Below are 18,147 nucleotides of genomic sequence, written 5' to 3' on the forward strand. Positions count from 1 at the left end.
GAGTGTGTTTCAGGAAATGCAACGAGCTCCAGGGCACAGGGGTGAGGAGGAGGGACTGGCCAGGAACAGAGGGAGGGAGGGAGGGCCGGAGCTGGACCGTGGCTGGAGCTGGACCGCGGCAGCAGTTTGGATCTGATTCTAAATGAAATGGCAAGTGGGAGGATTATGCCCAGATGTGCACTTTAAAACTCTTACTTTGCTGTGTGCTAAGCAGAATTTGAGGGGGCAAGAGTAGGGATGGGGAGATTGTTTACGGGGCTATACATTGCAATAGTCTAGGTGACAGATAGTGATGTCTTGGATGAGGGTGGGGCATGGCAGCTGAAGGGAAGTGGATTCAGGAACTATTTTGAAGGTGCTGAACTAAGAATTGATCTGGTAGAAGTAGTCATTTTAAATTGAATCAAAGATCTTGTATGTGGGTGAGAAGAGGGAAGAAAAGGGTGAAATCAAGTATGACTCTTGGGTTTCTGTCTTGAGTGATTGGTAAAAAATACAGTTTCTGGGATGAGATAACATACAAAAAAATAATAATTAACCAGTTAACCAGTGTCACACCAGTAAATTCAGGTAAGAAAGAAAAAAACAAGAAGACAACTGGAATCAGTAACGTCTCTTTCCTTATACACGTAAGTATGAAACAGAGGAACAGGATTCTGAGACAAATGGATAGTACCTGCTCTCTGAAATAAATTACAGCAGAAACTTCACTACGAAATTATGATGCATAGAGGGGAATACAGCCAAATGAATATACTACAGCCAACTGAATATACCAGTACTATAGCCAAATGAATATACTACAGGCAAATGAATATACTACAGGCAAATCTATATTATAGCCAACTGAATATAGTACAGCCAAATGAATATACTTCAGGCAAATAAAGAAACTTTGGTTTGTCGGATCAATGCCTAATGAGGTCTTACTGCCTTCTCTGAAAGCACAGTAATGAAGACATGTAAACTACCAGAATGCTTCACATTTAAAGCTTTTATTTTGAAAAATAAAATACAAAAGTCATTAACTTGTAAATGTATATGGTAATTCCTCAACTTCTCAGAAACAATACAATGAATTATTTAAATAATCAAGATATTTAGTATTATCCACATCAATACATTTAAACAGGTACAAGTGTTCTACAAAACATTAGAACATGTACAGATGACCTATTCCAAGATGAAACTGCCAATTCTGTTTCCAGAATCCCATTTTTAAACCCTCCGCTTGAAAACAAAGTTTGGAATCTGGTAAGAAAAGATAAGGAAAGTACACGTCCCATACAGGCTCCTTATCCACTGGATTGTGCATGCAATTAGAATCAAGAGTGCTGTACTCAGGAACCAGATCGCTCAGAAAGACCCAAATGGGCACCTACATCCACCCCCTCGGTAGGAGGAGTCTGGCAAGCAACCAGGAGATGCAGACCCTGGTACATACACTCCGTGGGTCTCAGCAGGTGACAGCCAGTCCTAGAAACTCCCCTTCTGTTGAACAGGTATCTGTCTTCCCTAGGGCAAACAAAAGGAATGCAGTTACAGGTGTGGAGTCACAGTGCCTTCTCCCCCCACACCACGTGCCTCTCCCCAGCAGTGGGCCTGACCTACGCTGGGTAGACCCGCAAGGGAGTTGACAATTGAGAGAGCAGCTGCTTCAGGGATACCGCAGGAGAGGCACACTCTCCCTCTGGGATGAGTCTGGGATGCTCGGAGATGCCTGCCGGCAGCTTCCATGTGCAAAATCAAGCAGCCAAAACAAGGGCCACTCCTGCCCATTTTGAAATGACTGCAACTGTCTAGCAATTGAAGCTACCCTGGGGGCACTGGTGGGGACGTCAGATACTCAGGGGTCCAACACGCTGACTCTTCTGAGAAAGTGGAGGCTAAGGTTGTTTAAAGGAGGCTTTATATAACACACTGTCATTCAAATGCCAAAGGGATCCACAGACAAGCAGACAGACTGGGACCTGTCCTGAGGTGCTCTGCTATCTAGGCTCCCAGGGTCCTCTCAGGGCACCTGGGCACGCCCAGGCGCGAGAAGCAGACAGGAGAGAAATGCTGCTGCGGAGCCAGCTTGAAGGCTGGAGTCAACCCGATGCCGCTATCTGTCTTGTAAAACAAAGACTACTCTTGGGATTGTTTCTGTAGTATGTCACTAGAGCAGTTTGTCTGAATGTGTCGTATGAAAGAGCTGGTCAATCAACAAAGCCCTGTATTGTGTTCTGGGAAGGGAATTTATAAATTTTGAAAGTATTTTGGGTAAACAAAATTATCCAAGGCCTGATGGCTGCTGTTCGATATGTACACCCACAGAGTATGAGTCTAACATTTCGCCATTTGCTCCTCTGCAAAAAAGGTAATCATAAATCCTGAGACCTATTCATACTACTGGCTCACTGGCACCATGATTTTGACACGGTATAGTGCTGTTTCTACCGAAAACCCACTAACACACAGCAAGTCATAAAAATCTCCTATTCAAATCATTCCATCTCCATTTTCTCATCAGTACAGCAGGAATAATACCACCTACTTGCCAGAGTGGTTTGAAACTTGACTGAACTCATTCAAATATGTATATATAAATAATTCATAATTATCATAGATGTTATATAGCTCATACATATCTTTTAAATACTATAGATAAAATGTTTGTTTTTTTATGCTAGGTATGAAATATGCACTTAATACATGATTATTATATAAAATAAAAATAAAAAACAGCAAGCAAAAATCAAATTTTAAAAAAGCTATTCAAGTTCTAAATGATGTATGGCATCACCGCATCATTCAGAGAAAAACAGAAACTTCAGCAAGTGTGTGTACGTGTGTGTGCGGGAGGTAAGCTCTGAGCAGCTAAATCAGGAGGTCCGGATTCAGAAACCAGCTCTGTCACGAAGTGGCTGGAGTCCCTGAACATGTACCTGATGATTACTCAAATATAAATGAAACTTATTAGGCACGGCCGGCCTAGTCCAAATCGTAGCCCTTAGCTACAACGAATCAACACAGGTTACAAACATAGACGTCATAGTACATTAAAATCGGCAGAGGTAGGCTTGAAAAACAAACCAACTAACCCCCCAAAATATCAGTGCAAAGTTATGTGCATGTCCAGCACACAGAGAAAGCAGCACGGGTGGGAGGGAGCAGTGGTGGTCCTCAGCCCTGGCTTCTCCTACCTGTGATGCGACCTGGGAAATAACCCACTCTCTCCAGGGTCAGCTGCCTTACTAGCAAACAGATGGTTGAGGCTGATGTTCTCTAGGCTTCTTTCAGCCAAAAGATTTTATCATTTATCATATTGAAAATAACTAACACTGTTACTTTGCTTACTATGTGCCAGGTTTTGCAGACATTATTATGGTTAATTCTTACCACCACTCTCTTATTAATAATACTGTCTTTGTTTTATAGATGAGGACTTAAGAAACAGAGAAGTAATCTGCTCAATGCCACACAGAGCCAGTGTAGGCAGAACGAGCCCAGAGCTGTGCTCCCCACCCTGGCCGACCTGCCCTCCTACGAGAGCCTCAGCAGGGAAACCCAAAGACCCAGCAATGTCCCCAGACACTTACCTCATGAATGTAAGAGGTTCCTGGCTCTGCTATTCCAATTGCTCAGTCTGTCAAAGAAAGCAAAAGATGTTTTAAAGTCGTCAAAGTTGGTCAGCATTGAGAGGTGACTGCTCTGGTCAAAATATCAGGTGTAGCTTGCAGGCTCTGATTAGATGTTCTAATGATCTCAGTCTGCTACTGTTATATAATAAATATTAAAAAAATTTTTTTTTCTTCTTTTCCAAAGTGAGAGTAGAGGAGATAGACTGACTCCTGCATGTGCCCAGACTGGGATCCACTCGGCAACCCCCATCCGGGGCTGATGCTTTGCCCATCTGTGGCCATGCTCACAACAGAACTATTTTTAGCGCCCGAGGCAGAGCACCCAGGGCCAATGTGCTTGAACCAATTGAACCATGGTTGTGGGAAGGGATGAGAAAGTGTGGCGGGGTGAGATGTGGAAAAGCAGATGATTTCTTCTCCTGTGTGCCCTGACCAGGAATCAAACCCAGGACATCCACAGGCCAGGCTGATGCTCTATCACCGAGTTAACCGGCCAGGGCCATAAATAATTTTTTTTTAAGAATTTATTTATTGATTTTACAGAGAGGCAGTGAGAAATATCAACTCATAGTTGTTCATTGCTTGCTTGTAGTAAGTATGTGCCTTGACCAGGCAAGCCAAGGGTTCTAAACTGGCGACCTCAGTGTTCCAGGTGGATGCTCCAGCCATTGCGCCACCATAGGCCAGGCTATAATAATTAACTTGACTGGCCTTTGTCCCTGATTCCTGGTAAGGAGACTAACTCCTTGGAATTTCCTGTGTAACAAGAGTGTTTTGTTATTCACGAGCCTCTTGGATCATACCTGAGTTTACATTAAGAGATGAGAGGACTCAGAATGGGGGCTGTTCACCAGAAAGACCAACCCTGTAATTAGAGGGGTGGGGCTTTGAGTCAGCCTAACCTCTGGTCAGGGGAAGTTGACCGGAGACTGAGTTCAATCACATGGCCAATGATTCAATCAATCGTGCCTATGTAATTAGAACCCAAGAAAAACTCAGGATGTCACAGTTCAGTGGAGCTTCCTGGTTGGTGAACGCACAGTGTGCAGGAGGGAGAAGCACCCTGACTCCATGAGGAACGGACACAGAGTCTGTGCTGGAGTCTCTCCCAGACTTGTCCTGTGTTCTCCTCATCCGGCTGGTCCTGACTTGTATCCTTTATAAATATAAAACTATAATCACAAGTACAGCACTTCCCTGAGTTCTGTGAGCCATTCCAACTAAATATCAAACCTGAGGGTTCTGTGGGCTTCAGTTTCCTCATTTATTAGAAATTAAACCTAAGTCTTTTATAGGCCCTTTTCTAAATATATATGTGTGTGATTAAATGAAACTACCCGAAGAAGGGGCCTGAAGTGCCTGATATGCTTTTTATCCAATTTTTAAAATCTTTTTTCTTATTGATTTGTAGAAATTATCTATATTCCACAAATGAGTTATTTGTTTAAAATATTTCCTCCCACTTAATGCATACATTTTTACTATGATGCTTCTAATATGTAAACATTCTCAATTTTAATGTAGTCCAACTTAGCCATTTTAAAATTAATGATTAGTATTTTTAATGACTTGTTTAAGAAATCCTTCCCTCTTAAGGTCATAAAGATATTCTCCTCTACTGTTTCCTAAAAACTTCATTATTTTGCCTTTCATATTTAGGTCTGTAATCCACCTGGAAGTGATTTGTGTGTGTGCTGTAAAGCAAGGGTATCCCTTGACTCCTTCAGACTTATTATGCAAAGCAGCCTCAAGACTCAGCATCGTGGATTATTTTCTGGCTCCAGTTGCCATAGATTATATGCGAGTGACAGCCTGTTCATGAATCCATCCTGTGTTCTGGGGATTCACGCCCAGCCCCGGCTCAGGGCCCTGCACCACCTTGTATGCACAAGTCAATCAGTCTTTTAGATAGATTAGGAGTTCCTTGAAAAGGTTTTTTAAATTTTTAAAAATTTTTCAATTACAGGCCCTGGCCGGTTGGCTCAGCGGTAGAGCGTCGGCCTGGCGTGCAGGGGACCCGGGTTCAATTCCCGACCAGGGCACATAGGAGAAGCGCCCATTTGCTTCTCCACCCCCCCCCTTCCTCTCTGTCTCTTTCTTCCCCTCCCACAGCCAAGGCTCCATTGGAGCAGAGATGGCCCGGGCGCTGGGGATGGCTCCTTGGCCTCTGCCCCAGGCGCTAGAGTGGCTCTGGTTGCGGCAGAGCGATGCCCCGGAGGGGCAGAGCATCGCCCCCTGGTGGGCAGAGCTTCGCCCCTGGTGGGCGTGCCGGGTGGATCCCGGTCGGGCGCATGCGGGAGTCTGTCTGACTGTCTCTCCCCGTTTCCAGCTTCAGAAAAATACAAAAAAAAAATAAAAATTGTTTTCAATTACAGTTGATATACAATATTATATTAGTTTCAGGTATATAACAGTGATTAGACATTTATATAATTTACATAACTTACAAAGTAATCACCTTAATAAGTCTAAGTACCCACCTGACACCATATATAGCTAATGAAATATTATTAACATGCTCCCTATGCTGTACTTTACATCCCTGCAACTTTTAAAAATGGGGAATTTGTACACCCTATTCCCTTCCCCCTTTCAACCATCTTCCCAAACACCCTTCTATCAGGCAACCATCAAAATATTCTCTGTATCTATGAGCTTCTGTTTTGTTTGTTCATTTGTTTTTCAGATTCCACATATAAGTAAAATCCTATGACATCTGTCTTTCTCTGACTTATTTCACTATATCCTCTAGGTCCATCCATGATGCAGCGAATGGAAAGATTTCATTACTTTTTATAGCTGAGTCATATTCCACTGTATGTATGTACCATATCTTCTTTATCCAATTGTCTATCAGTGAACTCTTAGGTTGTTTTCATATCTTGCCTATTGTAAATAATGCTGCAATGAACATAGGACAGCATATGTGTTTTTTTATTTTTTTATTTTTCTGAAGTTGGAAACAGGGAGGCAGTCAGACAGACTCCCGCATGTGCCCGACCGGGATCTACCTGGCACGCCCACCAGGGGGTGAGGCTCTGCCCATCTGGGGTGTTGCTCTGTTGCATCCAGAGCCATTCTAGCACCTGAGGCAAAGGCCATAGAGCCATCCTCAGCGCCCGGGCCAACTTTTTGCTCTAATGGAGCCTTGGCTGCGGGAGGGGAAGAGAGAGACAGAGAGGAAGGAGAGGGGGAGGGGTGGAGAAGCAGATGGGTGCTTCTCCTGTGTGACCTGGTCGAGAATTGAACCCGGGACTCCTGCACGCCAGGCCGACGCTCTACCACTGAGCCAATTGGCCAGGGCCTAGCATATGTGTTTTTGAATTAATGTTTAGATTTCTTTGGATAAATACCCAGAAGTAAAATTGCTGAGTTATATGGTAGTTCTATTTTTAATTTTTTGAGGAACCTCCATACTGTTTTACATAGTGGCTATGCCAATTTGCAATCCCACCAACAGTGTACAAGGGTACCATTTTCTCCACATCCTTGCCAACACTTGTTTGTTGATTTATTGATGATAGCTATTCTGACAGGTGTGATGTGATATCTTATTATGGCTTTTAAATTGCATTTTTCTAATGATTAGTGACATTGAGCATCTTTTCATATGTCTATTGGCCATCTGTACGTCCTCTTTGGAAAAATGTCTATTAAGGTCCTCTGCCCATTTTTAAAATCAGACTGTTTGTTTTTCTGGTGTTAAGTTGTATGATTTTCTTACACATTTTGGACATTAACCTTTTATTGGATGTATCACTGGCAAATATCTTCCTTGAAAAGATCTTTTTTTCCCCTGTTTCCTGAGGACTCATAATAGAAATTTTTTAAACATTTGTTGAAAAACTGAAACGAATGAATGGATGAAAATTAAATACACGCTAATAAAAAAATGCCTTGAAAGTAGTTTGAAATTCTCAAGTAATATGTATTGATGGCTGACTGTTATCAGACAGAACCTGAGAACACAGAGACACAGCTTCTCTGTGACGGCCAGCCCATATAACACAGGCTTCTTTCAGGCAACCTGACTCCACAGAGAGTCTGTGAGGTGGTGTGTTTCCCTCAGCAACCAATATGTGAACATTTTTGGAAACTGAGTTCAGTACTGAGTCTTCATTTCCTAATAACAAGCTAAACACTGATAGCAGCAGCTTGTAGGCAACATGTATTATCACTCTCCTAGAAAGGAAGTCTTCTGCTGGGTTCAAATTTTCATTTTCAACCCCCCCCCCCTCACTACTATATAAAATGGCAGATGAGGCTCAGATGAAGGATATTCTGGGCTACTCTAGAGCAGCAGCCATAACAGTACCGTTTCTTTCCAACTCAATAAACACAGCATTGGAGTGAGAGTGTGGCATTACAAGGATAACTATGGATTTGTTTTAATTCATTTCTTAAAAAGTAAAATTTACAAGCGTCAAACTCTCACCATTCTTTCCCAACTTGGGGGACTTTGTAGTTGAGGACCAATGGCTGTGTATATTCTCAAGTCTTCTAGGATCCAAGTGAGAACAGTTAAAAGGCTATGGATGTATAAACATAGTAAGAACAAAGGGTAGCTGTACATTTTTTTTTTTTTTTTAGATTTTATTTATTGATTTTAGAGAAAGGAGAGAGAAGGTGGGGAGGAGCGGGAAACATCAAATGATAGTAGTTGTTTCTCAAATGCGCCATGACTAGGCAAGCCTGGGGTTTCAAACTGGTGACCTCAGCATTCTAGGGCAACACTTGATGCACTGCACCATCACAGGTCAGGCTGTGCATTTTTATTTAAAGGTAGATATCAGAAGCTGGAGCAGATACACAAGTCAGGATCCTTATATGTGGAATACTGTGTGGTTTGGAAGACCTCAAGCAACTGGATTTTAGTTCCTAATAAAGTATTTACCTGGCTTTGGACGACCCTGAGCTCTCTGAAATAAAGGCTGTGTTAAATTATTATTAAAACCAACAACTGGCGGTAGAGCGTTGGCCTAGCGTGCGGAGGACCCGGGTTCGATTCCCGGCCAGGGCACACAGGAGAAGCGTCCATTTGCTTCTCCACCCCTCCGCCGCGCTATCCTCTCTGTCTCTCTCTTCCCCTCCCGCAGCCAAGGCTCCATTGGAGCAAAGATGGCCCGGGCGCTGGGGATGGCTCTGTGGCCTCTTCCTCAGGCGCTAGAGTGGCTCTGGTCGCGACATGGCGACGCCCCGGAGGGGCAGAGCATCGCCCCCTGGTGGGCAGAGCTTCGCCCCATGGTGGGCGTGCCGGGTGGATCCCGGTTGGGTGCATGCGGGAGTCTGTCTGACTGTCTCTCCCTGTTTCCAGCTTCAGAGAGATGAAAAAAAAAACAACAACAAAAAAAACAACAATTGCCAGAGGCCAATCTTTCTACTACCAGCACATATTAAGAAGATCACTTCATCGCAAGAACCCATCCATTATATATCAAGAGGAGAAAACAGATACAGTACCTGAGGTTTTTCTTTAAGAAATTCAGGTAGCTGAAATTCTCCTTTATAGACCTAGAAAAACAAAGCCATATATGAGTTTAAGCAAAGAGGTACTGTCATTACGCTTCAGGATGCTTGCAATACCCGGCAGTGGGTGGTGGGCTTACTGCTTCATTCTGGGTGAGTTTCAGAGTGGGAGGGGAGCCTGCAGTTCAAGAGCAGTCAGAGGTGAAGGCCTTGTGAAATCCCCACTCACTCTGGTCCCACCTGCTCCACATCGACCTGAGTGCTTCCAGAAGTGGGCTGGCTGGGAGAGGGCTCAGCTATATCAAGAAAAGAAAACATCCCAACATTCCAAGTTCCAATCATTTCAGCTGAGAGAGAAAGTAAGCCCTAGGCCACCTCTCTCAAGCAACGACACACAATTCCCACCATTTAGAAGTAGGCTCCTCCTGATTTCCTTCTGAAATCTCCAACCTTAAAACCCGTATTTAACCCAACTTTTCTTAAGGACCCAAGATTCCCATAGTAATTTGAATATCAGATGATTCTAAAATGATAAATACTTTTAACCTCATGAAATCTTATTATGTTTCTACTGCCAGCAATTAGAAAATATTTTTAAATATCTTTTATAATAACATCAAAAAAACCTCACCAAATACCTGAGAATAAATCTAATAAAAGATGTGTAAGACAGAAAACTATAAAACATTGAGAGAAATTAAAGATCAAATAAATAGAGAAACATTCTACTTTCAGGGACTGGAAAATTCAATATAGTAAAGCTGTCCATTTTCCACAAAGGATTTCCAATCAAAATTCTAGCATGCAAGGGGTAATTTGAAGCTGATCATAAAAGTTATATGGAAATGCATAAGACCAAAAATAATCAAAATTATTTAAAAAGATGAACATATACACATATATATAATACTATACATAGCACTATAATTAAGACAGTAAAGTTTTGGCACAAGGATATATAAATATATTAGTGAATGAAGTGTCCAGAAACAGACCCCGAATACAGATGCTTGGTTTAAGACAAAGGTGGTACTGAGCAGTGCAATTAGACTGAATAAATGAGTAAGTTTGGTTTATGTATATATGATATCCTACACAGCAAGAAAAAATGAACTACTACTCTACCAACCACATAGATTAATCCCAACACATAATGATGATGGGAAATAAGCCAGATCCCCCCTCAATAACATACTACATGCATCTATTTAAAACTTTTAAAGCTTATAAATAGGCAAAACAATTCTATGTTAAAAATCTGGGGAGGAGGGCCTGACCAGGCGGTGGTGCAGTGGATAGAGCGTCAGACTGGGATGCGGAAGGACCCAGGTTCGAGACCCCGAGGTTGCCAGCTTGAGCGCGGGCTCATCTGGTTTGAGCAAAAAGCTCACCAGCTTGGACCCAAGGTCACTGGCTCAAGCAAGGGGTTACTCAGTCTGCTGAAGGCCCGCAGTCAAGGCACATATGAGAAAGCAATCAATGAACAACTGTGGTGTGACAACAAAAAACTGATGATTGATGCTTCTCATCTCTCTCCATTCCTGTCTGTCTGTCCCTGTCTATCCCTCTATCTGACTCTCTCTCTGTCCCTATAAAAAAATTAAAAAAAAAATCTGGGGAGGAGGGCAGTGGTAGTGATGGGGAAGGGAAATGAGGGAGGTTTCCAGGTGCTGGAAATTTTCTGTTTTGGTATGGCTTGAGATTATGAAGGTATGTTCATTTTGTGATTCTTTATTTAACTATGATTTGTGTACTTTGCTGTATGTATGTTATATACTTCAATAACAAAAATGAATAAAAAAATTAAGCCAGTAGTTTAATGCTAACAATACACCACCCCAACACACACATACACCCTTTGTTAAGTACAAAGATATCTGTTTCAACACTGCAACAGCTTGGAAACTATTCATGTCAATCAAAAGTGAAGAAACTACAGTAAAAAACTATGGATTGTTATTGGGAAAAGAGTCACTGGGTAGCCCCTTAGAGCACAAAGAAATCTTCTAACTGGTGAACCCTGAAGCCTACAAACCTAAAGCATTTTTACTTGGTTTTAAGACAATTAATTGATCCACTTCAAAAAGTAGCAGCATTCCTTTTGAGATTCAGAAAATGAATGTATTTTTTTTCCTCTCTCTTTTACTACAATTTCTAAAACCTCACCTATTCTTTGCATTCTCTGCTACAGTCCCAGGAAGCTTTAATTAAAGCAGAGATCTCAGACTTATGGAGAAGGCATTTCTTCACAGATGCACCACACCGGAGGCTGAGGTGGGTGCAGGATAACAACACTGCAGCTTCTCTGAGTCCCAGGTCACTGGGGGACTCGCTTAGCCACTCCCTAAAGAATCTGTATGTAAGAATACTATTTGGTCTATCTTAACACCACAGTCCAGAGATTGTTCCAGCTTTCTTTCCCCCACCCCCAGTTTTATTGAGATCTAATTGATATATAACATTGTGTAACTGTTCCAGCTTTCTGGGGTAGGAAGTGTCTAAACCCCTGGAACTGTCTGTCTCATGTCAAGGCTGACTTTCTTTGCACCTACTTACCTATCTGTGGCAGACACTCACAGGGACTCAAGCCACTAAAGAGGTTTATTTTATTTTAACCAGATTCTCAAGTGTCTTTCTTCTCCCTTCAGTTCTAACCCCCATCCCCCAAGCCCTGGGACACAAGCTGCTCTGGCCTAGGGTCTTTGGCCCTGGCTGCCTTACTGAACCAGAACAAACTTGGTTTGCCCACTCCCTCCTCCACTGTTCATGCGTTAGGTCCCCAGAAACTCTCCTAATATTCCCCACGTTTTTTCAGGCTCGCAGAAACTGAACCTCCTCTCTCCCAGCTAGCCTATTCTGCATTCTCCCATTAAATACCATGCTCTCTGCATTTTACCACCGTTAGCAAATCTTGTGATTAAACCTCACCTTCTCTTTTTGGTTCATTTTAAAAACCAGAAAGGCATGACAGAAAACATGAGTAGAAACATTAAATATAAGTGCCTTCCGACAGTTTCATTGAGGTGAGGCTTATATAAAGGGGAACAAACCCCTAAATATGTGATGTCACAAATGTAATAACCAAAAAGGGGTCAGGATAATAGCTCAGATAAAAGGCTCAATCAAAAATAAGTGGAAAGCTGTCTCCTTTCATTATCCTTTAGGGAACAAAAACTTCGAAAGTTAAAAACTATGGTACTGACAAAAAGAACATTTTCTACTGACAAAGCAATTCCTATTTAGTGCAGGAAACCAATTCCTGCACTGGTTATAAAAATAGCATAGTTAGGAACGAAATTTCCTTTGGTTAAATGAACGGTGTTTGTGGACATACTATTCTCTGGCACTCATGGACTGAGGATTGTGCCTGATAGCGATGAGCTAGGTACTCAGAACCCAAACCTTCCTACAGGACCCTCCTACCTCAAGCACTGAAGAAATGACATGGAGGCAAAGTAAGCTGTTGATTTGGAGGGTGCACTAGAAATGAGAACAAAAAGAACAGCAGCTAAACTCGATTATTTTCTCTGCATCAGATTAGTGTTAAGTAAGGGCTTCATATGTACAGTGTGTCCATAAAGTCATGGTGCACTTTTGACCCGTCACAGGAAAGAAACAAAAGACGACAGAAATGTGAAATCTGCACCAAATAAAAGGAAAACTCTCCCAGTTTCATACCTATTCAGTGCAGTTCGATGTGGGCTCACGCACAGAGTTTTTAGGGCTCCTTAGGTAGCTGTCCCATATAGCCTCTACAGACTCATCACTGACTGATGGCCTATCAGAACGGGGTTTCTCCACCAAACTGCCGGTTTCCTTCAACTGCTTATCCCACCGAGTAATGTTATTCCTATGTGATGGCACTTCGTTATAAACACGCCAATATTCACGTAGCACTTTGGTCATGGATTCGAAATTAGCGAGCCACAGAACACCCTGAACTTTCCTCTGTACCGTCCACATCTTGACTGACATGGCCATGGGCTGCTCTGCTGTATACACATGTTACGTCATCATCTGCGCATGCGCACATGCTGCACATCATCTTACAGAAACTGGGAGGGTTCTCCTTTTATTTGGTGCAGATTTCACATCTCTATCGTCTTTTGTTGTTTTCCTGTGACCGGTCAAAAAGTGCACCATGACTTTACGGACACACTGTATTATCTCACTGAATCCCACAATCTCTTGAGGGAGGTATAATCTTTTTATTTTTTTAATGTTTATTTTATTGATTTTAGAGCAAGGAAGGGAGAGAAAGAGAGAGAGAGAGTGACAGAGAGAGACAGGAACACTGATCTGTTCCTGTATGTGCCCTGACTGGGGATTGACCTGGCAACCTCTGTGCTTCAGGACAATGGTCTAACATCCAGCCAGGGCACGGGAGGTATTATCTTTTTAGACAGAAAGAAACTGAGGCACAGAGAAAGTGGTGTCCTAGAAGCCAAGTGAAGGCAACCTATGAAAGAGGAAGTAATCAACTGTATCAAAAGAGACTGGGATAGCCCTGGCCGGTTGGCTCGGTGGTAGAGCATCGGCCTGGCCTGCAGAAGTCCTGGGTTCGATTCCCAGCCAGGGCACACAAGAGAAGCGCCCATCAGCTTCTCCGCCCCTCCCCCTCTCCTTCCTCTCTGTATCTCTCTTCCCCTCCCGCAGCCGAGGCTCCACTGAAGCAAAGATGGCCCAGGCGCTGGGGATGGCTCCTTGGCCTCTGCCCCAGGCGCTAGAGTGGCTCTGGTCGCAACAGAGTGATGCCCCGGAGGGGCAGAGCATTGCCCCCTGGTGGGCAGAGCGTCGCCCCCTGGTGGGCGTGCCAGGTGGATCCCGGTTGGGCGCATGCAGGAGTCTGTCTGACTGTCTCTCCCCATTTCCAGCTTCAGAAAAATACAAAAAAAAAAAAAAAAAGAGACTGGGATATAAAATAAAAGGTGATCGTTGGATACAGTAACATGAAGGTCTCTGTGACCTCACCAAAATTAAATCAAGTAGCATAGTAGCTGTGAAATTCTGAATGGAATGGATGAAAAAAGAATAGAGGGGAAGGAACTGGAGACAGGGGCACAGGAAATGAGTTTTGATATAAAGGGCAGCAAAGAAATGGAATGGCAGTGGCAGGGAAACTGGGACCAAGAGGCAGGGGGCTGGAGAGGGAGGGAGGAAGGGAGAGAGGGAGAGAGAGAGAGAGAGAGAGAAAGAAAGAGAGAGAGAGAGAGAGAGAGAACGAGAACTAAGCTAAAAAAGAAAAACCAAGGGCATATTTGCTTATTGATAGGAAAGATCCTGCTGGAAAACAAACCTGATGATGCAGAAGACACGGGGAGATGGGCTTGGGCGCACACGGGTGTTCCCTTCTGACACCCAGCCTTACATTATGACAGGTGAGGAGATCAAGTCTGACGCACCTCACCCCCTCTAGTCTCTCAAGCATTACATAATACTTTTGGGTTAAAGTCACATTCTGTAAGTTTTCATTTTTATTACAATATAAATTTTTATATAACATGACAATATAAATATCACACATTTACTTCTTTTACACAACTTGTGTGTGCTTTTAGTTGGCGTTAATAACTGCCTCACACATTTTTATATTAATAGACTATTTTATAGAGCAGTTTTAGGTTTACAGAAAAACTGAGCAGAAAGTACAGAGTCCCCACATACTTCCTCTCCCTCTTCCAGTTTCCCGTTATTAACATCTCGCATTACTGTGGTGCATGTGCTACAATGAACAAATCAGTATTAATAAAGTCTTTAGTCTGCACTAGGGTTCACTATTTGTGCTATACTTTCTATGGGTTTTGCCACGTATTCACCAGTACTGTAGTACACAGAGTAGTTTCAATACCATAGAGACCTCTGGTGTACCACCACCTATTTGTCTCTCCTTCCCCTCCCTAACCTTTTACTGTCTTCATAGTGTTGCCTGTTTTAGAATGTCTCAGAGTTGGAATAACACAAATTGGCTCTTTTCACTTAGCAATAGACACTTATGTTCCCCCATGTCTTTCTGTGCTTTGAAAATTAATTTCTTTTAATCGCTGAATAATGTTCCACTGTCTGAATACACAGCAGCTTATGTATCCATTCACCCACTGAAGAAAATCATGGTTGCTTACAAGTTTTGGTGATCATGATGAACAAAGTCGCTATAAACATTTGTTACAGCCTGACCGGGCGGTGGTGCAGTGGATAAAGCGTCGGACTGGGATGCGGAAGACCCAGGTTCAAGACCCTGAGGTCACCAGCTTGAGCATGGGCTCATCTGGTTTGAGCAAAAGCTCACCAGCTTGAGCTCAAGGTCGCTGGCTTGAGCAAGGGGTTACTTGGTCTGCTGAAGGCCCGTGGTCAAGGCACATATGAGAAAGCAATCAATGAACAACTAAGGTGTTGCAACGCGCAATGAAAAACTAATGATTGATGCTTCTCATCTCTCCATTCCTGTCTGTCTGTCCCTGTCTATTCCTCTCTCTGACTCTCTCTCTCTGTCTCTGTAAAAAAACAACAACAAAAAAACCCATTTGTTACAGATTTTGTGTAAACATAAATTTTCAACTAATATGGGTAAATACCAAGGAATGTGAGTGCTGGGTTGTATAATAGGAGTACGTTTAGTTTATAAAAAACTGCCAGGCAGGCTTCCAAGTGGCTGTACTGTTTTGCAATGCATGAGTGTTCCCGTTGCTCCACATCCTTACAATCAAGTGGTGCTGTCTGTGTTCTGGACTTTGGCCACTCTGATAGGTATGTAGTTGTATCTCATTGTTATTTTAATTCACACTTTCCTAATGACAAATGATAGAGCTCCTTTACAAATGCTTAGTTGCATTGACATATATTCTTTGGCAAGGTGTCTGTTCAAAGCTTTAGCCCATTTTTTAATTGGGTTGCTTCTTAATTTTGAGTTTAAAAAATTCTTCACAAATTTTGGGTGCCAGTCCTTTATCAGATGTGTTTTGCACAGATTTTTTCCCCAGTCCGTGGTCCGTCTTTTCATTCTCTTAGTTAACAACATCTTGTGCTTGGTTTGAAAACTTCTCTGGTTTTTCTTTTATTAGTGTTATCATAGTATATTATCTTCATTCACCCTTTTACTTTTAATTCTTTGTTTTTATATTTACAGTGGGTTTCTTTCCCACCATTTATGGGAATGCTAAATAAAGGAACATGCTACTACTAAAAAATAAATTCTGCATTGAGCAGAGGAAAAAAGTAAGTAGGAAAGACAATGTATTAATTCCCATAATCTTTAGCATTACTGTTCATTATCTGCAAGAGATCAGATATGAGGGAAAGGACTAAGGGGATTTTAAACCACTCTCCTACCAAGGTCTAATATTCTGTGATTTTGAAGGAAGTTTCTCAAACCCTGAGTATCACAAGATTTACTTTTTCAGTTCCATCTCTGCCATTTCTGGCAGGTCTCTGAGGTCTGTGTCTAACAAGTTATAAAGGTTCCTGCACTGCTCTTGATCCTCTCTCAGAGCAAAACATTAAGTCAGATCTAAAAGAAATGCATATAAAAGTGTGATTCCACATTTTTGTTTTAGAAATTAAATTTAGACCTGACCAGTGTGGCACAGTGGATAAAGCATCGACCTGGAATGCTGAGGTCGCTGGTTCGAAACCCTGGGCTTGCCTGGTCAAGGCACATATGGGAGTTGATGCTTCCTGCTCTTCCCCCTTTTTCTAAAAAATGAATAAATAAAAATAAAAAAAAAAAGAAATTAAATTTAAAATGGTGACATTGATCAATAAGAGTACATTGGTTTCAGGTAAACATTTCTGTGGGATTTGAACTGTTGATTATGTTGTATACCCATAACCCAAAGTCAGATCACTTACTGTCACTGTATATTTGTCCATCTTTACTCCCCTCTTTTTTTTAAAATCATACTTTTAAGATTTTTTAAAAAATTTACTGATATTACAGAGAGAGGAGAGAGAGAAGGGTGGGGAAGTGAGAAGTATCTCATAGTTGTTTCACTTTAGTTGTTCGTTGATTGCCTAACATATGTGCCTTGATTGGGTAAGCCCAGAGTTTCAAATCGTGACATCAGTGTTCCAGGTCAACGCTTTATCCACTGTACCACCACAGGCCAGGCTGAGTTCCACACAGTTAATACTGCTTTATAGCTTTCACTTGTGGTAATGACAGTATGTTTCCATGTGAGAGGCCTTGGCTGGCAACAGATACCATTTCAAAAAAAAAAACAACCTCAAATAGAAAAGTAAATTATATTTTCTGTATTGGGTTTATAGACTGAAATCAGTTTTTAATTTTTGGAGCGATGTATAATTAACTTCACAATAAGCATAGTGTTCAGTTGTGGAATCACCTAGAATACAGAGTGAGAGAAGAAAGGAGAATTTGTCTAAGTTGCTTGTGAAGTTTCAAAAATCCAAGAAGAGGTCCTGAATATGGGCTGAAGCGAGCAGTGCATCCTTCTTGTTATTTGGCCTAGGCCACCTTCAGCTTTCTTATAAGATTAATTAGAAACTGACCCACTAAGCCCAATACCACCTCACCTGTTACAACAGCCTCAACTCTGGCCCTACAGTAACAATTTACAATTAAGATGTAAACAAGCCTCCACACAACTAAAATGAGTGTCATTAGCATGATTGGCAGACTGCAGATCCAAACCTCCAGGTCAGCGGTTCTCAACCTGTGGGTCGCGACCCCAGCGGGGTCGCCTAAAGCCATCAGAAAATACATAATGCATATCTGGTATTTACATTCCGAATCATAACTGTAGCAAAATTACAGTTATGAAGTAGCCACCAAAATTATTTTTTGGTTTGGGGTCACCGCAACATGGGGAACTGTATTGCGGGGTCACGGCATTAGAAAGGTTGAGAACCACTGCTCTAGGTCCTTTTTCCTTTACAGTTTTAACCAATCTCAACCTGCAGCAATTAGGTGTAGCAGACAGGAGGACAATGGACAAGTACTGATAACTGAGAAGTGACAGATGAAACAACGGAAGACACAGAAATTATAAAAGGCAGACAGGAAGCCTTAAGTTCTTTAAGAAAGAGACATTTCTATATCCCA

General features: G+C 42.2%; 1 protein-coding gene across 1 annotated transcript in view; it reads right to left on the bottom strand.

Annotated features, from left to right (window-relative positions):
- Positions 1-986: 986 nt before the first annotated feature.
- The window catches only part of TPST1 (tyrosylprotein sulfotransferase 1), a 110,526-nt gene continuing 93,365 nt past the window's right edge, over positions 987-18,147 (bottom strand). The window contains exons 4-6 of the mRNA XM_066274686.1: positions 9,084-9,134; positions 3,582-3,628; positions 987-1,515 (exon numbers count right to left, since the gene is read on the bottom strand). Coding sequence (XP_066130783.1) covers positions 3,611-3,628; positions 9,084-9,134 — 69 coding nt within the window. The 3' untranslated portion in view covers positions 987-1,515; positions 3,582-3,610. The remainder of the gene's footprint in view (positions 1,516-3,581; positions 3,629-9,083; positions 9,135-18,147) is intronic.

Source organism: Saccopteryx bilineata, chromosome 4 (genome assembly GCF_036850765.1).
Source record: "Saccopteryx bilineata isolate mSacBil1 chromosome 4, mSacBil1_pri_phased_curated, whole genome shotgun sequence".
Lineage (NCBI taxonomy): Eukaryota > Metazoa > Chordata > Mammalia > Chiroptera > Emballonuridae > Saccopteryx > Saccopteryx bilineata.